Source organism: Zophobas morio, unplaced genomic scaffold (assembly GCF_036711695.1).
Source record: "Zophobas morio isolate AGI-343-1 ecotype UQ-CSIRO unplaced genomic scaffold, CSIRO_AGI_Zmor_V1 ptg000006l, whole genome shotgun sequence".
Taxonomy (NCBI): domain Eukaryota; kingdom Metazoa; phylum Arthropoda; class Insecta; order Coleoptera; family Tenebrionidae; genus Zophobas; species Zophobas morio.
The window spans coordinates 9,534,981-9,556,925 of NW_026972111.1; the positions used below are offsets into that span (position 1 = coordinate 9,534,981).

The following is a 21,945-nucleotide window of genomic DNA, read 5'->3' on the forward strand; positions in this document are numbered from 1 at the left end:
AAGTAAAACTCTAGCAAAATATTTTTTATTTTATTAGTTTTATCCAGTATTGTACATCAGAATCAACTAACACGTAACCGTCCGTTTTTGTCTGGAGAAAAAACGGGTCCTAAATGTTTCGTGAAATTGTAGGTGAAAATTCTGGGTGTAATAAATCCTCCAAACCCCGATGTTCCCTTATGAAAAACTCCAACTCCTACCAACGGTACAGGTATTGCTGATTCTAAAGGTTGAGCATCAAAGAACGGTATCGTCGTTTGACCAGCATCTTTGTCGTAATCAGTATTCGCAAACTTTACATATTTATTCGTTGTAAACTTATCCGAAGGTAAATCAGAGCGAATAGGTATATCGACCCTATCAAGTATTAATTGTTTTGCAAATCTAAAAATAATGATTAGATATGTATTAATTAACTCGATTTGATTTAAAATTACTTGTGTTTACGACGAATATCAGGATCATCTTCTAAAACACTAAACCCGTTTCTAAGTTTACCTGATGTGAAATTGAACGGAGTTGCTTGAACCTGCAAATGTAGACGCGTACCGACTTTCCGAAACGCAACTCCTGTCACGATACTTCCTTCTTTAACCATAATGTCGGCTAAATCGAAATCTCTTTCCTCCCACTTAAGGGTATAGTAGTCTTTACCAGGATGGTAAGAGCTATTAGTGACTTTATAATCTTCAACAGGGACCCACCGAAGGGTGTCAAGATCAATCTGTCCATACGGAAGAAGTGTGCCTTCTTGTATTTGCAAATGAATGACTTGGCGGTTTTTGACAAAGCGCAAACCCGTCATAACTCTACAAACATACGTTTTATAAATTCAATTTAGTATGGTTCCGCAACGTACTTATTGTCGGTTTTATTTGACTCAGTCAAACGCATGTTGATGTACCTTTCTGAAAAGAATGGTGGTCCTTCTTCACATAGACAGTAACAATAGGAGCATTTATAGACCAACCAGTTTCGGTAAGTTTCCAAGCCAGTTGTTCTAGATCTGCTGCAACTCTTTCTTTTTCCAAAATGTCTTCCGTTTCCGAATTTGACGTAATCGTATCTTCTGTTGGTTTTAAACATGCCCTAGGCTCTCATAATTATTGGCAGTAGTATTAGGGGAATATACTTACTTCGGAACGACAAACCTCCATCGAGGAATCGATGTAGAGACAATTGATGATTTTTGGGCAGGTTGTTTGATGCTTACACCACTTATTATCATGACACTGATACTTTGTTGTATAAGTAAAAACGTCGCATTCCTCACTGCATCTTTCGTTTGGATCTAAATTTACTTTGTTTAAAATGATTCCGTGGAGGAAATTTGTGACCTCGATGTAAGTTTCGTCTAGAACAAAAATGAGATAGACCGTATAGTTCGAAATATATTCTCATTGGACTGTTTTAAAGCGATGACAGTGGTTAGGGGAAAAGGATGTCAAGGAACACATAGGTTAAAATATTCTAGATACTTCAGAAAAGAAGTATCACCCGTGGTTATTTTTTGTAAGAACTTTAAATTGGTATTCCATCTTTAACCAAGACATCTTTCATTGACTAAATTCAGGAACAAATTTTGATCAGAGTGTGTTTGTAATAATAAAGCTTTCATTGTGGTACAAGTAATATTTTCAATATCAAAACACTCAGGTCTAGAGACATTTATCACAACGCCCTAACAGCATTCATTTTAGACTTAAAATATATGGTACTAACTTTCTGGTAATGATAGACAAGCTTCACATTGTACATAAGTTATTTCTAATTTGTTCTGCATGTACCACAAAATTAGTTTTCAATCACCTTCAAATAACTTCATTATTTTTGTCTCTTGTATAAACATTTTTCCAAGAAGTCAATCGAAACACTTTGCTTACCAAATATGGTCAGAACTTACTATCCACCAGTCAAATATTTCTTACCCAAATATGGACAGTATGCCCAAAAAAACTGACACCTCTGTGTCGTGTGTGTGTTATGCCAGCCTGTCCATAGAATAAAATCATCAAGGAATGGTGACAGACTGCGACGACGAATTTGAATTCCGCTGTCGTTACAACGTCCTATCACGTTTCTCAACTAACACTATTTAAATTTGCCGCCACACCACCGCTAGAGCTTCATATTACCATCCAGTTACTTTATGCTTTAATCAAGAATTCTATTTTCTGTGTGTTTAAATTTGTGAAATTCAAATTTATTTATTTTGATTTGTAATGGTAACACTTGACTTCCTTTTTGAACACTGGGGAGCGTTTTTACAGCTGAGAAGAAAGTCCCTTATTAGTTTATTTCAAAAGTTTTTCCCCTTCAAAAATGAAGGAATAAACAATTTTTCCTCCATATTTTTTAATTTAGAGGCGCTTTTTCAGCTTTGGGGGTTATCACTTTGGATTTAAACGCATTTCGCTATAACAAAAAACACACAACGATTCTACAGTTCTAGGAGAAATTTTGAATTTTTCGCGAGTTTTACAATTTTGTTCACATACTTATCTACTTTTGGCGAGATGTTTAGGTTAGCACAATAGATAAAAACATCTTACTTTTGTACAAAAGGCATGTAGAAATAACAAATAAAAGTAAGTAATAAATAATTAAATCGCTCCAGAGTAACACATGCCCATCACTGTCAAATTTTAATCATTACTTTAAGAGAATCCATTAAAGCATTGTTTTCAGCTAAGGAGAGTGCTTTAATGTGATTCTAAAAACACAAATTTAGAAAAAAATATTCACTAAATTTAATTCATATATTCATATATGATTACCACGATTTCAAACGGATTCATTGTGGCCTTTCAAATACCGAGAGAGTACTACAATTCATAATGAAATGCAACCATGGATTTTTGAAGACTTATCTTTGATCGTCGCATTTTATCTCTAACTTTCATAGTGAAGATAATCTAACAAGAAGAAAAATCTATCAAAGACAACTCTACAAAAATCCATGGCTGCTTTTCGTCCTTTTTTTGTTGCTCTCTCGGTATAAACTGTAATTTAATCTTGCAAAGTACACTTTGGTTAATGTGTCAAATAAAAATCTAGACTGGGGCCTCCAGATTACAGTAAAACGCGTTATCTGTTTTACATCAATCAAAAGTGTTGTTATTTTTTCCACTTTGGTCCCTAATTCGTAATTATTAAATCAAATATAGAAATTCTAGAACAAAAATAACAAACTAATAATGATTTGGGAACAAATTACAAAAAACCAAAAAATAACATCTTATTTGTTAATGCTTTAAATGTCGCTCAGTTAAGACTTAATAACGTGTATTGCCTCCTCGAGCATTGATAACAGCTCGCATACTGTTAATCAAATTTCTAACTTCTTCTTGATCAATTTCTTGCCATTCTTGCGTTAATCTTAGTGTTAGCTCTGGGAGGGTAGTAGGAGGGTGCTGTAATGCTTTAATTCTTTTTCCCACTATGTCCCATAAATGCTCGATGGGATTGAGGTCCGGGCGTACGATTTCCACTTTTAGAATTTTGCGTTAATTTTGCGGGGCAGTGTAGAAATTAATTTGCCAGTTTTATTAAAAACCAACCAAATTTTTTTTTTAATTTCATATCATGTGTGAAATAAACTCTCAATAATGAGGTGCTATTTAAAATGTTCTACCTTATATCACAGTTTTGACATTTCAATGTCACTACACGTGGCTATTATTGTGTTCCTTAAATTTCAGAAAAATAAGTATGTTACTCATTTTATCGGTCAAGACATTTCGGTTTTAGCAATTCTGCGTAAATAATTAAAAAAAGATAGTAGTATATTATTAAAACACAAATCATCGTGGAGTTCAGAGCATTAACTTTATATTATTTTTTTTTCGAGATCACGTTATCAAATTTCTGGAAAAGATAAATAGATGAATTTTGATCGGTATTTCGTAATCACTAAGTCAAGCTTTTAGTGTCTCACCAAAATATCGGTGCATCTGTTATCTAGGTTCTAATCTAATAGTTCTAACGCATTTAAAAAGTTTCACTTTACAGATTTTTTTATATAACCAAGATGTGTAAGATTAAAAACATAAATAAAATATGAAATATGTACAAGTAAAAAAGCATTTTGCAATATAAGTTTCAAGCACAGTTTATTTATAAAAATTTTAAATAACAGCTTCAAATTACTAGTGGGGTTAAACAGACAGAAATTTTGGTTTACATTTTATACGACAATGTTAAAATTTGTCCAAAATTTCATGGTAATCACTTCACGTATTTTGAAAATTATCTTTTAATAATAAAATATACTATGACGAAAGTTTAATTTAAATTTTTTTATGCACAAAATTTTGAATTTTCTTCTAAGTATATCTGTAATCTATACTTATATAATAAAGCTGAAGCTTTTGTTTATTTGAACACGCTAATCTCAGAAACTACTGGTTCAGATTCAAAAAATCTTTTTGTGTTGGATAGTCCATGTATCATATCTACATATAAGCTATATAACATCACGCTACGATCATTAGGAGCGAAGTAGCAATGAAAAATTCGGAAAAACGGGAAAATTATTCCTCCTTTGACAGCTTCCGTTGCTTACGCTGCTTAAACGGTTAAAGTTACGTAAAAATCATGTATGACGAAATTGTTCCCCTCTAAAAGTTCTAAAGAAAAGTCCGCGACAGCATATGTCTATCTTTTAAGGTCGAGTCAGTATAACCTTTTTTATGGTAATGAAATTTGTTCTAAAATAATAATGCATTATGTGTAAAATTCTCGCGTCACAGTGTTTGTAACCGAACTTCTCCGAAATGGGTTGACCGATTTGTATGAAATTTTTTATGTATATTCGGTAGGTCTGAGAATAGGTTGTAAACTATTTTTTAAACCCCTAAGTGATAAGGGTGGACCACCCTAAACAATTTTTGTATATTTTTTGGACAAAATTTTTTATTTTTATTTTTTTAAGATTTGGCATCAAAAAATACACATAACCCTAAATTTTCACCTTTCTACCACCAACCCCCATTTTTTAATCGTCTATAAAATAAAAATCAATTGCTGTTCCTGTTAGTCTCGCTAAGACTCAAAAACGGCTTGACCGATTTGAAACATTTTGTATAAACATGGTTTATAAATAAAAAATAAAAGGATAACTTAAAAGAACAGTTAAAAAATAACAAAATTCTAAAAATTTTGTATGGGAATCGCCACTTCGAATTACTTTCAATAGTTGGCGTTTCTGACGGACCTATCGTCTAACTGACGTATCATACAAAACTAATTCTTCCGTGCGATTGTGAAAAGTATATTGCATTTCAAATCGCTCTTTGTTTTTTCGTAAAAAAAAACGTCGTTTATTTTAAGAAAAGTCTTGGTTAAAGTGAATTTAATTACACATTGCGAAAGTTTCTTATTGATTTTGATCTGCCATTCTATTTACCTATATTCACTTTGTTGGTTTCGACAAAACCTCAAACTTTACCGTTATTCGAGGATTTAATTTGAAGTTTTCAATATTTTAAAATTCTCAAGACAAAATTTATAGATTTGATTGACTGTGAAAATAATTCTGTGTCGTTTTATAAAGTTCATTAAAATGTCGAGAAGACGACGAGCTCACATAGGTCCACGAAGTCAATCAAATGTGCGACGAACTACAGGTGCAAACCGCAATGATTTATTTCATGGGTAATTCAGATATGGAAGTTGATCAGCGTGGTGCTCATAATCAACATAATCAAACATTGAAGCGAGACATTGGGTGGTATGAATAAAACTGAGTAGATACTCATATTCGGAGTACGAAGTACCTACTTGATTATTACTATTATATACCTGAGCATCTACTCTATGTACTGAGTACCTACTTGGAAACATTGTATCTCCCCGGACACAAACTGAACATCTACGCGTTTTGTGAGCATTTAATCTAGAAATGAGCATCGGCGTGGCAAATAACTGAGCTGTCTGTAAAGCTAAAGCAGCTTAGAAAACCAGTAGGATCGTTGTAAGAGTGAATTTTAACTAAACATGGTGAGTTTTATTTATATCAACCATTGTCAAAAAATTGATCGAACGTTGTTTCGACAGAACTTCCTTCGCACCAAAAGTATAATGAAACATTTTCGAGTTGAGTCTTTTCTTCACACAATTTTGTGATGACCTAATCAACATTTACTATCAACACGTATACCACCTTGGATTGGTGCAGTGTAATACTCTCAGATCATATAATAAATAGATACCAATACTCAAACTGAAAGCTGTGACTAGACATGAAGCTATCTGTTGTCGTTTTCTACGTCAAGAGGAGTAGTATAATGCTATCCTTGTGTGATCACCACATCTTCATCTTTGTTATATGCATTTCATCTGTATATGTCTATTTCACTTCCATCCTTGTACCGCACCAGCGCAACAAATCGCTTTTGACAGATGTTTCTTCTAACCTCTCTTTCGAGTTGTTGTACAAAAAACAATTTTAGAATTTAGAACAAAGATCCTATTTTAAGTGATGTAATCATAAAGGATCACAATTGCTGCCCAATAATTTACTATTCCTTTCATTATCTACTGTGAATTATTTATAAAATCAAGCTGTCAACATCTTTCGTACGAAGTTAGTTCAGTGGTTCAGACATACTTCCTAAAATTTAGGCGCGCAAAATTCAAATAGTGATCAGGCAAGGATAGCTTCATTGTAATCCCTCCATGCACGAGAGAGATGTGTGACAGGAGGATGTCGTCACAGGCTCTTCTAGGGAAAGAACACGGCATGGTGGTATCTATTCATTATATGATCTAAGGTAATACTAAAAATAATTGTATTGTATTCCCAAAATTATCTGCGAAAATCGAATGAGCCATTCCATCAATTTTTTGGGGGGAATAAATAAATATTCTTAACAATTTACCATGCTTACAATAACTTTAAAACGTCTGCAAGATCTCAAAGTATTCATTTTTGCAACTATTGAGTTATTCACTAAAATAAATTGACTGATCCATATATTTTTTTGAGTCACTGTAAAAACAAATCTAAAAAAATGAATGCAATGATAAATTACGAAAATATACTGATGATATTTTCCACATTTTAGATAGGATTTATTCGGCAAAATCTTGAGATGACGTCTTCAAGTTTTTGGGCTTGATAAACAGATATATTTTGATTGAAAACCTACCATGTCAAACAGGAACTTCAAAACGTCTGCAATATTTCAAAATTCAGTTTTGCAATTCTTGATTCAACCAATAAAATAAATTGACTCAGTGATTAATTTTTTTGAGACACCCCCTATAAGCAAAACTAAAAAATAATGATAAATCATAAGTATAGTCTCATCCTATTTTGGACATTTTAGATAGAATTCATTTGGCAAAATTTTGGGCTGACGTTATCAATTTTTTGGATGGGATAAGTAAATACAGGGTGTCTCAGAAATAAGTACATTAATTTTAATCAGTTATAGAGCTCATTGAACTCAACAACTTTTTTTAGTAGAGTTTTGTCAAGAACTTTTTAATTATCAAGTTAAAAATTGTTAAAGTTATACCCCAATTAAGGTTACCCGCCCATGGATTCTCAGTTACCCATGGTCACTAATAATTATTATAATTAATAATTTATGGTCAAAAACAGTTACTAGGGTACGTATTTTCCTAATCTTGTCAATGTGACAAACATTTAGAGAGAAATTGAAAATCCTGCTCCCTAATGGCGTACGGAATTTCATCGGCCCAAATGTGGGTGTTGAACACTTTCCCTCGTGTAACCGACCTCATCAGTTGATGGTATAAGAGATACAAAATTTGCTTGTTCGTTTGTTTTTCTATTAACCCACTCACAAAAGTTTTGCCTACGTGGTAAGTCTGTCAGTTTCAATAACTGAACTTTCTGGTCCTGAAAGGGGTACATTTGTTCTCTGAGTATCCTCCAAATACTACTCTCCGATACATCACACTAGACAGTGATACGTGCTAGTGCTCGGTCGATCTTCAACACTCTTCAAAACAGCCTCTTCAATATTAGCAATTCTATTACTACGTAACTTACCCCGATCCTGAGGTGCAGGTTTAAAAGATCCGTACTCTCGAAAATGCTGCAACGTTCTTAAAAGTGCGCACATTTGGCAGACGACGATTTGGGAGGTTTTCTGAAAAAATTCGTTGGGCGCGAGTGCCGTTTCCCCGAGCTTCACCGTACGTTAAAACGATATCGGTGCATTCCAAATTTGAAAACAAAGCCATTTCAACACATTTCGTCTATAAATTAGAAATCTGTGCCACACAAACTTTAAAGAGACAACGTTTAATAAAAACATTGACATAAAAATGATTGTCAGTGTCAAAACGGTTGCTACGGTACCTTCTTCATTGTTGTAGTGTTGCTATTATTTAAGTTATTATTTAAGGTGAACATAGACGGCTCGTGAATATATGGGTGGGAAAATTCGAAATTCGACTTGAGTTTTCGAAAAAATGCTAGATAAAAAAGTTGTTCCGTTTCACGAGTTCTGTTACTGGTTAAAATTAATGTACTTATTTCTGAGACACCCTGTATATTTTGAATAAAAATTTATTATGCTTATCATATATGTTTAAAACATCTGCAAGATTTCATAGCATTCGATTTTGCAGATTCAAAATTAAATTGTAGGTTAAACGGAGTTCACGGGGTCAGCTAGTACATTAATAATGTATCCATAATTTTGATAAACATTTTTGGCTAACGATTCTGAGAACGTCAGAAGTACTCTCCAAACTTTATACAGGATGTTTAAAGAAACAATATTTTATCAGTGTTACACTGCATGTGTTACAACCGATATATTTACCATCATCAGAAACTTGATTACGTTATTTTGAAGTTTTCTTGAGAAAATCTTATTCAATGCATGCAGTTATTTTTTTTATATAAATTTTCCGCCAAAGTTATCTGTATGCGAAAAAATTCTAACATACTTAGTAGTCTTTAGTAACTGGTCCAAAGTTAATATTTGATAATGTGCTAAGTATATAAACTTACATTTCCGAAAAAAATAAAACTGACAAAATTTAACTTGAATATTATAATATTTACCTTTAACATGATTTTGCGGATCACACCTCCACAGTGCCGATGAAGCTCTTTCCATGTAAGGCTTAATAGTTGCCACTAAATTGTTGGTTCTTCTTTGAAATTCTTCCCTAAGATCCTGTAACTCCATATTAAAATCACCTATTAAAATTAGTTTATTAATTTCAGAAGATAAATCTAAAAGTATGACGATGATGATAACATAAGACGTAAATCTTACCAATTTTGCATAATTTTTTGATCATGTAAGATGTATATGTGACTATGTAACCTTTCAAATTTATTATGAGTAGCTCATTCATAAAACTGTGTATTATCTGGGCAGTAGATTGTTTTCCTTTGCAAACAGAATCGCCGACAGTGACCTAAAGACAATATTTCTCTTTATATGGTTTAGATGGTGTTAAACGAACTTACGTCAAAACCTTCCAAAAAATCATCAAAGAAACCCGGAACTGTGACTTGTTGATATACCGATTCCATTAAAAACGGGATCGAGTTAGAATCACCAGACACTACACCTTCAGCAAAATTAATCAGAGCTGAATTTTCATACTTATCGATGTGTCTGAGATATCTTTCCATCTCTCTATAATAAACATTAAGGGTGATTTGCTTCATGAGGATATCATTTAACTTTAACTTTAACTGATGTGCACTCGGTAGATTTTGTAACATCCTTGCAATAACATTTATTTGTTCGCCTAAACTAAAACAATCACTGAACAAAATGTGAAAAAATAAGTTTCTTACTTTGAATAATTCGCTGGCTGATGTTTCCAATCTGGACTGTGATGGTATCCAAACTCGAACATACAAGTTTTTCCTTGTTTGCAACATCGCTTACGTGCTCAAACGTCGCGAATAAAGTCTCTGTGATTCCAGTAGTTGTCTTTGTATAGAGTTCGAAAACGGGTAACACGGAAACGGGCTCCACAAAAAGTAGGGATGCGATAATCAAGAACAGCAAGACAGCACGACCCATTTTTGCATTGTAAACTGGTTGACAATGAACTGTAGTGAGAGGATTTTTTAATATAAAAACAGTTATTAGGGCCGGTTTCTAGAAAGCGAATTAAATATTTAATCGTCGATTAATTTAAGAAAGGATTAAAATGTAGAATGTGCGTCCGAGATTGATTAAAACATGCCCGTTGCATACACACTGAGTTAAACCTCGAGATTACTTATCTTTGAAACGCAATAAGTATGTGATTGCGAATTATTTTGTAGAATCATCTAAATTATTTATTTTAGACTGTTGATTGCAAACATATTCAAATAAATCAATTTTATTATTATTATTATTTTTCTTTCTAATTGACAAGTGACATTTTTATCTGCCCAGCAAATGTCGGCGGAGCAAAACGGAGATAAGGTACAGTTCTTCCAGATTAAAGTGGTTTTTATGACAAGATAATAAACATTATCACCTCATTATTACCCCACGACGGACAATATGAGTTGAATAACAAAGTACGCCCCTGCAAGAAACCGACCACTTTCTTATTTATGGCTAGGAATTTACTCCATTATCCCCTTCATCAACTTCGACACAATGGACCTATCATAAAAACCACTTTAAACTGGGAACAATATAAATTCGGGAAATGAAGCGCTGTGAATTGTCGCTATTATTATTAGGAGCTTTTAATATAATAACTTTTTTGTAGTATGTGAATATTCTTACTTGATCAGGAAGGGAAATAGTAAGTATATTACATTATTAGGAAAGTAAACAGGATTTACCATGTCGAGCCAGAGAGTTTGGAAATCGAGGGAGCCTGCTCCCATGTATATACAAAGGTCCGTTTTTCTGAGGTTTGAAAAAAAAAATTTACAAGCTAGCTAGTTAAGAGACATTTTCAAGTTGAATACAGTGATTTGATAAATTGATGTTTACAAGTGAGGAACAAATTAACGTGTTTGTTCTATTTTGAAATCCCTGTGTACCTACATGTTTTAATACATAAAAGTTTCATTTAAAAATAATAAAAGATTATTAAGCGATTATATTATCTGATATGATATTTAGAATGTCATCATAATTTTGGCAAGAATATATGATAAAGTAAAAAAATAAAGATATAGTGCAAACATTAAAACTTGTCCTTTTTTGATGCAACTCTATTCTTGTTAGTGGGTACTGACACTGTTAATATCACTGCTTCAGTACCAAAAAATTCAACTTGATTTTTATACGAAAGGGTAAGCATTTCATTTAATTTAAATAAAACTCTAACTTTATATTTTTATTTAATAGTTTTATCCAATATTATGTAAATTGTCCCACAGGATAATTACTATTCTAAACATCAGAATCAATTAATACGTAAACGTCCGTTTTTATCTAGAGAAAAAACGGGTCCTAAATGTTTCGTGAAATTGTAGGTGAAAATTCTGGGTGTAATAAATCCTCCAAACCCCGATTTTCCCTTATGAAAAACTCCAACTCCTACCAACGGTACAGGTATTGCTGATTCTAAAGGTTGCGCATCAAAGAAGGGCACTGTCGTTTGACCGGCATCTTTTTCATAACCGGTATTAGTAAACTCGACTAACTTATTCGTTGTAAACTGATGCGAAGGTGATCTTGAACGAGTAGGAACATCGACCCTATCAAGCTGCAATTGTGAGTCGAATCTAAAACAGGTGTTCTAATCTCTATCAATAGATTAGATTTGTTAGCAATACCTATGTTTAAGAGCGATGCCAGGGTCATCTCTTAAAGAACTTAATTTGTTTGTAAGTTTCCCTGTTATGAAGTTGAATGGAGTAGTTTGTACCTGCAAATGTAAGCGAGTATCGACTTTTTTAAATGCAACCCCCGTTACAACACTTCCTTCTTCGGCCATAATGTCAGCTAAATCGAGGTGTCTTTGATCCCATTTAAACGTGTAGTAGTCTTTACCATCGCGATAAGTTTTGTCAAGGACACTGTAATCTTCAAGTGGTACCCAACGAACACTATCAACATCAATTTGTCCGTATGGGAGAAGTCTCCCTTCTTGTACTTGCAGATGAATGACTTTATAATGCCTGACGAAACGTAAACCGGTCACAACTCTACAAACTTGCTACATTTTATAAGTTCAAATCTGTATTACTCAATTACACACTTATTGTCAGTAACGTTTGACTGAACCAAACGCATGTTAATGTATCTATCGGAAAAGAATTTTGGCCCTTCTTCACACAAACAGTAACAGTACGCGCATCCATAAATTAGCCAATTTCGATAAGTTTCCAAGTGAATGGTTTTAGAGCTACAGTTGTTTTTTTCTCCAAAACGGTTTCCGTTTGTAAACTCGATATAGTCGTATCTTCTGTTAGTTGTAAATATGTTCTAAAGACTCATGGTTGTACAATTCTTAAAAAAATGCAACGTACTTACACTGGAGCGACAAACTTCCATCGACGAATCGATGTAGCGGCAGTTCATAACTTTCGGACATGTTATTTCTTCCTTGCACCATTCATCCTGACAATTATACTTCTCTGTATATGTAAAAGTGTCGCATCCATCACGACATTCTCTACGTGGATCTAGATTCATTTGGTTTAAAATAATGCCATGAAGGAAGTTCGTGATTTCAATGTACGTTATTTCTGGAATAAAGGTATTGTTGCAAGTAACTCTACATTTACATAAGTACGCCTGAAATGCCATAAGAAAGAGATTATAGTGATATGTGTGTATATATATATATATGATGATAGATGATAGAACTTCCGTCAAATGACTCAAATGTCTTTCCAATTAGTCGAAGAATGATAAATCAGTATAATCTATGGCCTTGTGAGCAGAATTAACGACTGATCAACGTGAACCCGTTTAACACTGTTTTTATGCAAGCCAGAATAGCAAGGACCAACTTAAAACCTACCTAAAATTTGCACTTTTTGCAACTTCTAAGAGAACCACACATAGTAAGATAAATAACGCTGTATGTTATTGGAAAGCAGACAGGGCTAAAGATACAGTATCATCAGTACCTACCAACAGTGAATTTGTACCTGGCGGATATTAGTGCAAAAACAGCATTTGACCGCGAGGCGTTACTTCAGGTACTCTTTCGCTGTTGTCCACACATAAAAGTCTTGTTATTAGTTTATATTATCCACTCCTCATTTTCTTTTTCTTCGCTCATGTCTTCTATTAGTGTCACGATGGTGTTCCAGCTTTCTGAATATTCGAGCGTTAACCTTGTTATGTTATTTTCATTTAGTTTTTGACGAATTCCCTCTTCTACTTCCTTTCTTTTACCTGTCCATTTAGTGCATAGAGCACTGCGTGTTTAGCCGAATCTACTACTTTCTACATTCCGAGCATTCTGGATTTCTACTTTCCCTATCCTATATCTGTACACCCAAAAGCCTAGTGACCGGTGGGAAAGTGGCTTAAATTTCAGTTGTCCTCCTTTTCTTGCTGTCCACTTGTCTATGTCGAGGACTATGGTTTTGCTACACACTGTCTTATACCTAGTATTTAGCTATTTTTCCATTTGCAATTTCCTCACTTTTTTGTATTTCTGTCAAATCGATATATACTTTTTCTCTCATTTATTCACAGTGCGATCGGCAGTTCTACCCTTGCCACTCTCAGTACTACCTTTCTTTGGGTCCTTTCCATTTTGGACTGATGCAGCGTTTCATCATTCCCTACACCTCAACACTGTATAACAAGGCAATAGATATTGCTGTTACACACACTATCTTCCTCTTACTGCTGCTTAATCTTGTATGAAGTATTGGGCGTTAGTTCAGATTCCTCGATCACGTTTTCTGCTTAATTCTCTGCTTCACTCGAATGCCTTACCTTCCATAAAACCGTACTAGCTATTTGAAAGACGTTTTCTTTTCCTTATATGCTCCAACAGTCTATTCGCTGAGTTTTTTATAAATATTTCCTGCTGTACCCAAGAGGCCAATCGGTCTAAAGCACCCTTCTAATTTTGCTTATTGTCCAAGTTTTTATGTGATTTCGGTATGCGAGCTCCCTCTTAGGTCTCGGACCTGCGAAGAGTTGCTTGGGGATAAGTGAGAATGATATATTAAAACGCGGGGAGATTTCGTTCCGTAGGTGGTCCATTAATGCACAAATAACGATCGACAAATAACGAGAGAATAGCTTGCCGGATTAACTTATTCTGAACTAAGTGGTGTTGTGTACACTAGTTTATCTTATCTGTACAGATACAAAAATATAATATTTTCTTGGGAGTTCTTTGAGTCGCGATTGTTGATAGTTGGGACTGAAGATCCGGAAAAAATTAACCCGATACAAGGGATCTATGTTTATTATATTAAGTATATTATTTATTATATTTATTACTTATATGTATTTATCTCACCTGTCATATTAAGTGCACATTGTTTATTTTTATCAGTTAACTGGAATAGTTGTTGGCCGCAGTTTCGCTTACACAAATTTCGCAATTAGGAGACCCGTATAACTCAAAAACTCAGAGGACTTCCAAACAAAATTGCATCCCCTATTGTACCCTCTTTGGGGTGGAATTTTTTGAATCAGCATGCCGAGATCCACGTCCCCGAATTTTTTGAGAATTTTTAGACAACTTTTTCAAAAATGAAATTTCCCACTATGTATGCAAATTTCGACCCATTTTCGATCATTTTCGAAATTTAACCAAACACATTTTCTTGTAGATTTCGGGCCGTAGAAGTCACTTCTGGCCTCATTGCTCAAACTTCTTTCTTGTTTCACGTTTCCATAACACTTAAAGCGGCACGAGCATGATTTAAAATCGAATTTTTTGAGTCATGGTGTAAATCACAATCTTGACAAAGAACGTTGTATGTGGACATCAATACTGCTACTGGAGCTTTGACTGCTACATTGGTACGGCTGTAAGAGAGCTTGAACAACGAAGCATAAGGCAGTCCAGGACGAGGAACATTAAACCGAAGGTAACCCAAGATAAAAGGGCAATCGATTTTACCATGGGCTAACTTATATAGGAAACGCAAGACTGTTAACATTCTTCGAGTTTCTAGAGAAGAAAATTGAAATCTATTCAAGAGAATATTGTAATCGATGCCACGTACAGGATAAGCACCGTCCATTCTGAAGGCGAGAAATTTTAAAAAACGTCGTTGCACTTTTTCAATGGACATATTATATGTTCTATAGATGGGGTACCAGATCAATGCACCATATTCAAGGTGAGGTCGCAGGGTATTCAAAATGGTCAAATTGGTAAAACTTCGACAGTTTCTATATATAAAACCGTAGATTTTGAATGCCTTATTGATAGCGTTAAACATATGCTCTTTAAACATAAGTTGAGCATCAAATAGGATACCTAGATCTTTGAAATTGAAATTGCGGAGTAATACTGTTCCTTCAATTGAATATGGGTATATGTTGTAATTGAGTTTTTTTTTTGTAAAGGATACAATACTGCATTTAGATAAATTTAGGCGAAGACGATTAAAACTACACCACTTGGATAGAACATTGAGACAATTTTATAACGGTGCACAGTCAGCAATTGACACGATTTCCATGAAGATCTTTAAATCGTCAGCAAAGAGCAATTTATTACAGGGTTCCAGGGCGTCAGTAATATCATTGATGTACATTAGAAATAAAAAGGGTCCAAGGTTGGATCCTTGGGGGACACCTCATGTTGAGACAAAAACTATAGATTTAAATTTACGATGTACAACTTGTTGACGCCTATTGAAAAGATAAGATTTCAGAAGAGCAAGAAGAGAGTTAGAGAAACAAAAGGTTCCAAGTTTCTTAAGCAGGACGTAATGATCAATTTGATCGAAGGCCTTCTGAAAATCCGTATATATAACATCAACTTGACTATTTCTATCTACCGCATTAGAGGCGAACTGAGAGAAACATGCTAGATTAGTAATGGTGGATTTTCCTTGCATAAACCCATGCTGATATTCAGAAATATAACTTTTAACAGAAGCCTAAATACGAGCATACAAGATGCTCTCAAATACTTTGAAAAAATTGCATAAGATGGATATAGGTCTACAGTTTGTGACTTGGGAGGGATCCCCTTTCTTTAGTACCGGACAGATTTGTGCCAATTTCCAGATATTAGGAAATGTAGATGACTTCAACATAATATTAAAGATAAGTATGTGAAAGCGGTTTGGAGAGAACATGGGCACAATCTTTTAATAAAAAACTTGGGATGCTGTCAGGTCCAGAAGTCATAGAGTTCTTTATTCGCTCAATTCTCCAAAAATTTCATCTTCAGATATATATGTAACCGATACTGTGTTGTTAACCTTCGTAAAAGTAACATCGTCTGTGAGAGGTGAAGAGTCAATAAAACACTTTTGAAGAAATCAGCAAAGGAGTTAACAATAATATTAGGATCAGAGTTGCATTCATTCGTTGTAAAACATTGTACCGAGAATACGCGTAACATCTCTCTTTGAGCGGACAAAGGACCAAAACTTTTTTGGATCCAGGGTAATGTTCTTTTCCATCTGCACTAGGTATTCAGTATGTGCATTAGCGATGAGTTTCTTGGCATCAGATCTAAGTTTCCGAAACTGGTCATGAAAGTACAGTTTATGAGTCTTCACATATTTACTACGCATGACCGATTTGAGTCGAAGACATTTTATAATTTCTTTGTGGAAGGAGGGTATATGCGTCGTGTTTTCTTGGGAGAGCCAACTTTGGGTACGCACAAATCAAATAGAGAATATAAGACAGTGTACATGTGTTCACAGGCGTCATCGACATTGCTAAAATTGTATATATTGGACCAGTCATAATTTAATAATAAGTCATAAAGGCAAGAAAAATCAGCTTTTCTAAAATTAAAACCAGCGTCATCAGGGTTAAAACAGAAATTGTTATTTTTCTTGCAAGGCACCAAATCAATATGGAATAATAATGTAGGATGAAGTGGATCTTCTGGTACCAGGAAAAAATCAGATCTCAAAACGGTGCAGGAAAACGTAGAAAATATAAGGTCAAGCAAACTGTCGTAGTTATTCAGAACATGATTATATTGGCTGAAGCCGCAAAATAGTACAAAGTTATTAAGGCAATGACTGAAGTTATTGTTTAATTCGGATCCAAACTTAGGAGTGTTAAAATCACCTACGAAGAAAACAAGATTGTTATCGATTTGATCAAGACTGCTAACAAGATCAAAGAAATCCACATAATCAGTAATAGATACAGATGGAGGGATATAAACAGTAAAGATAAAAAAATGCAAGTAATTGGAGAAAAAGATTTTTGAATTCCCACAAAGTCGATGGATGGAATAGCGTTGGTAATATTGGAAACGTCAACTGTACAACACGAAAACTTGTTATTGATGGCAATCAAAACTCCGCCGTCTCTGGCAACACCCAGATGTTTATACTTTCGATCACAGCGAAAAATGCAATAGTTCTCAGGGAATAGTTCTGAATTTGCAACGTCCTCATGCAACCATGTCTCAGTAAGAATTAAAACGTCAACCTCGTCAACACAAGATGATAAGTTGTTAGAAAATGAGTCAAATTTGGAGTTTAAGCCTCTAACATTCTGATATAAAAAGCTCAGAGTCGTAGTGGTGAAAGTACTATTAAGTGAAGTGTTTTGAATTAGAGAATTGGATGCCGTTAGACGTGAAACTAAGTTATTTTTACTTAAAATTTGGGAACGCAGACGAACCGATTGGAATAAACTGAGGTTTACCGTGCATAGAAGCTGAATTATTGATCGGAGTGGTATATATTTCATTTCTAGGAGCTGAAATATAATATTGAGATCTTATCGGAGAAATAGGTGCAGTATTTAAGGCATCAACATTGCCTCGAGATAAGTAATTAAGAAGAGAAAATATTATAGTTCTCTTAGTAGCGTCATTGATGGAAATATGATATTGAAACTGTCTAAATATAAATTTATTTGCATCAAGGAAAAATATATTATTATGCGTATTAGATGTTCCAATTTTATGTAATTGACAATAATCCCGATGCAACGATCTTACAAAAATACTGGCTAATAGTCCTCCTATATCTTCACAAATACAATTCCCCATGTTAATTCCGTATGTCCAGACTTGGATGCGACACGCTGTATATAGACTACATAGGCTCAGCCAATACCCCGATGACAGAATACTACTAGCAAAATGAATCAAGCCAGTGATAACTAACACGAGTGAAAATTCGAGAAAACTCGACATTGCACCTCTTCCACCACGAGAAGAAGATCGGCCTGGGATGCGTTGGTGTTCTTCTTGATGTCTCGGACCATGGAAAGGAGGCGTCACGACAAACTGGACTTTATTATATGGACTAACAGAATTGGTGTCTGATTCTGGGAATTTGGAGGCATAGTTCTGTGTGAGAGTCACCTGACAGGTAGCAAGAAAAAGTGAAGAAAAGTAACTAAGTACCTTTCGTGGGCACTGCATGTTTCTGTTCCCCATAAGCGCTAAACTATACGTACATTAGCATGGATAACTTCCACGGCGTACCCTCCACGTACCGCCCCGTTTCAGCCTCGCCGCCTCCCCAGAAACCACAGCAGCACCGTCCAGCGAGGCCACAGGTGACCTACGTTTCTTTGAAATATTGAATTTCTTAGAGTACTCCAGAGAGCTGGAGTCCGAGCAACCGCAGCCGTACAAAGTGTCAACCTCCGTAACGGTATCTATGGGTTCATCTACAAAAATGAAGGTCCATGGACCATCGGAACAAACCCTAATTACCTGGTAAACGAGACCAACTAAAAACCGTCTCCTACCACAGTCAGAATAAACTTTTTCAACCTCACAGACCCCCCAGTAGCAGTAGCAGTATCGGCCTTATTGCGGCAGCTTGACCTTCAATAAATTTTATAAGCCGCTACGCTGTCTGGAAGGAGGAAGTTCAAGCCTTTATTTTTTAATACGGGATGAAAAATTTTACTACCATGCTATCAGAGTAATTCTATTCAAGGTGGGTACCTTGGAAGGTATCCAGAAGTAGCCGTTACCACCGATCCGCCTCTGTAATAGCTGCAGAGATGTACATCTAGATAACTGAATACGCACCAGACACAACTAACAGAAGGACGGAATAGCTAGCCAAATAGTATTGGAGAATTTCAAAATTTGTAGAATCATCACCATCCTTGAAGGAAACAACCCCAAAAAAGTCACCACTTGAAAAAAGAGAATCTTCTAAAGTAAGGAACACTGCACCGTCATTCCTTAGACGACGAGATCGAAAATTACTGGTACCATTTCGAATTGATAATTTAAAGCCACAGGTATTGATCAAGACAGAGGAACACCACTTGAGGTGCTCTGTTTTCTAAACCAATGTACAGTTTCAGTTTTTCTTTGAGCCAGTTATAGAGAGATTCCGAGATAAAGCTCGGTACTTCATCACTGAAGACTATGTTTCCAAATTCGGTTGGGCTGATCTCATACTTATGTCCAAACTTCACCGACGGTCTTCTAAATAGATTTTTTTCTGTTATAAGATTCCCCAACGTATTAATTGTAAATCTGGAACAAACCTCGAGAAAAAGCAGACCTCCAAGCATCTGCAATATCATTTTTATCAAGAGACCATGTAGCTTCATCATCACTTGTCAAGATGCTCCTGAAAGACTCTCCATCAACATAGAAGAACTTCTACCCTTTCGTTCTTAAAAAGTACAAATTGGACAGTGACGAAAATGAACTTTTTGTTCCTCTACAACAAAAAGGACCTTTGCGAAAATAACAAGATTCCTCTTGATTTTGGTCTTGAATGGGGAACATCCTTCCAAAGTAAAACCACTAGAGTAGGTACTCAAGACTCAGCTAGCTCTTTAAGATTAGCTACTCAAAGATGTAGAAGGTAAATCGCTGTTACAGTTTTTGCTAGCAGCGTAGGTACATCACTAGTTACTTTCTAAAGTAATCGAGTCGCTAGTGCAGCAATGTCTTTATTCGACATATTATTTTTCACGTATCAGTGTGTTATCGCGTTAACGTTACTGTTATGCGATTATTCGTTTATGTTTGTTATTCGCTTTTATCAAACCGTTTAGAAAAACACTTAACTCTGTATCTACTTTTTAGTTATACAGACTAGTAGATGTGTAGTTTGTTGATTATATTCATTTTGTAGACACCGTTAGTGACAATTCAAACTTTGATTATTGTCACAAAGCTATTTCATGAACTTACTAGCACTTTTATGGCTATAATTAGTAGATTTTAAGCATTTCACATACTAATGATATGTAAAGGAAGAAAATCCGTGTTGGTTGAAACACTACGAACAGACACTATTTACCTTTTTCATGATGGTAGGGGTCACACCTCCACAATTCCGTTGAGGTTTTTGCCATGTAAGGCTTTACAGCTAACATCAAAGTGTTAATTCTCTTTTGGAATTGTTCACTAGTGTCTTCTATTTCTTTGGAAAAATTACCTTTAACGTTGAAGTTATAGGTTGAGAAATACAACTGAAATAAAACGAAACCTTAACCTTACCACTTTTGTACAAATTTTTGATCATATAAGCCGCACATATGACAGTATAACTCTTCACGTTCAATACAAGCAGTTCATTCATAAAGTTGTGTAATATCTGAGCAGCTGATTGTCCCTCTGTGCAAAAATAGTTGTTCATAGTGGGCTAAAAAATCTTTTATTGGCAACTCTCTACACAGGGTACACATTTTACGTCAAAACTTTCCGAAAAAAGATATAAGAAATCTTGAGATGTTACTTGTTGATGGATCGATTCTATCAGAAATGCGACAGAATTAGACATATTGGACACAGCTCCATCAGCAAAATTAATCAACGTTGAATTTTCAAACTCATCAGCATCTCTCACATACTTCTCCATATCTCTATAATAAATATTCAGGTAGATTTGCTTCATATGTATCTCATTTAACTTTAATTCAAATCGAATATCATCTGGTAAATTCTGTGCCGTCCTGGTAATTATATTTACGGTTTCGTCTGAAGCAGTTATTGAACACACTATCAGAAAAATAAGTTTCTTACTTACCAGCTTGGTGAATTTTTTCATTTATTTCTCCAGTCTGAACCGCGATGCTATCTAGGCTCGAAAATAAAAATTTTACTTTTTTATTGGTGGGATCAGCTGTGTCGGCAAACTCGTTCAAACTCACAACTGTTTCTAACAGACTTTTTGTGATTTCGATAATTTTAACACTTAGTTCGAAAACTGTCAAGACGGGGGTAGGTGCCACAAAAGGCAAAGATGCAATAGTAATCAAAAACACGACAAAACCACGCATTTTTGCACCTAAATTTGTAAAGTTGAGCAAATTCTTTAGGTGAAGTGTGAGCGCTATATTTATCAAAACAATTGGTTATCTGGCGAGATTACTTATCTTTGAAGGCAATTTCACTATTTGGAAAGACACTCAGCTTCAGTTTATTGAAAAACATGATCTTAATGCACTTTCTTATTAATATTCTGTATTTTAATTTCAACATTAGGAGCGTTATTCCTATATCTTAATATATATAAATCTCGTGTCACAATGTTTGTCTTCAATGGACTCCTAAACCACTTAACCGATTATAATAAAATTCGCACACCATGTGCAGTTCGATCCAACTTGAGAGATAGGATAGTTTAAATCTCAAATTATAGTCGCAATTTTAATTTATTGCTAATTATTTGTCTGTTATTATTTGACAGTCACAATTATCTGTTAACTCCAAATGATTCTAACAGATGTCGATACCTTTCGACTGGGTTGAGTAAGTAATCAACAGATGGCGCTGCTATGGTAAATCTACGAACGTGTCATATAAGCTACATTTTAACAGCATAATTACCACGTGTTGTTGACGCTATAAAATTAATTAAATTTATTTTGTAGTGAACGTGTCTGTTATTATTTGACAGTCACAATTATCTGT

At 34.7% G+C, this 21,945-nt stretch overlaps 2 protein-coding genes across 4 annotated transcripts; both read right to left on the minus strand.

The window, feature by feature from the left end:
* Positions 1-16: 16 nt before the first annotated feature.
* On the minus strand, positions 17-10,758 carry LOC135123538 (uncharacterized). Of its 2 annotated transcripts, none has more exons than XM_064048295.1 (8): positions 9,800-10,758; positions 9,464-9,750; positions 9,267-9,411; positions 9,050-9,187; positions 1,137-1,354; positions 860-1,089; positions 438-809; positions 17-384 (listed from the first exon to the last, which is right to left on the minus strand). In XM_064048295.1, the coding sequence occupies exons 1-8, from the start codon at positions 10,029-10,031 to the stop codon at positions 63-65; spliced, it is 1,944 nt and encodes a 647-aa protein (XP_063904365.1). In that variant the 5' UTR covers positions 10,032-10,758; the 3' UTR covers positions 17-62. The 2 variants fall into 2 exon arrangements, with proteins under 2 accessions (XP_063904365.1, XP_063904366.1); XM_064048296.1 differs by having other exon boundaries at positions 9,464-9,755; positions 9,800-9,953.
* A 525-nt stretch (positions 10,759-11,283) lies between these two features.
* On the minus strand, positions 11,284-21,379 carry LOC135123543 (uncharacterized). 2 transcript variants are annotated; one of them, XM_064048307.1, is made up of 8 exons: positions 21,059-21,379; positions 20,723-21,009; positions 20,530-20,674; positions 20,330-20,467; positions 12,441-12,655; positions 12,166-12,392; positions 11,741-12,112; positions 11,284-11,689 (listed from the first exon to the last, which is right to left on the minus strand). In XM_064048307.1, the coding sequence occupies exons 1-8, from the start codon at positions 21,309-21,311 to the stop codon at positions 11,368-11,370; spliced, it is 1,959 nt and encodes a 652-aa protein (XP_063904377.1). In that variant the 5' UTR covers positions 21,312-21,379; the 3' UTR covers positions 11,284-11,367. The 2 variants fall into 2 exon arrangements, with proteins under 2 accessions (XP_063904377.1, XP_063904378.1); XM_064048308.1 differs by having other exon boundaries at positions 20,723-20,894; positions 21,059-21,148.
* Positions 21,380-21,945: the final 566 nt, after the last annotated feature.

What these genes read in the sequence shown, in the direction of transcription:
- LOC135123543 (XM_064048307.1), bottom strand. Translation starts at nt 21,311, where the DNA reads ATGCGTGGTTTTGTCGTGTTTTTGATTACTATTGCATCTTTGCCTTTT. An exon ending in CCCCTACCATCATGAAAAAG is followed by an intron (nt 12,656 to 20,329) that starts GTAAATAGTGTC and finishes CCTTTATTCCAG; the next exon opens with AAATAACGTACATTGAAATC. An exon ending in TGGAAGTTTGTCGCTCCAGT is followed by an intron (nt 12,393 to 12,440) that starts GTAAGTACGTTG and finishes ATGAGTCTTTAG; the next exon opens with AACATATTTACAACTAACAG.
- LOC135123538 (XM_064048295.1), bottom strand. Translation starts at nt 10,031, where the DNA reads ATGGGTCGTGCTGTCTTGCTGTTCTTGATTATCGCATCCCTACTTTTT. An exon ending in ATTTTTTGGAAGGTTTTGAC is followed by an intron (nt 9,412 to 9,463) that starts GTAAGTTCGTTT and finishes TATTGTCTTTAG; the next exon opens with GTCACTGTCGGCGATTCTGT. An exon ending in CAAAAAATTATGCAAAATTG is followed by an intron (nt 9,188 to 9,266) that starts GTAAGATTTACG and finishes TAATTTTAATAG; the next exon opens with GTGATTTTAATATGGAGTTA.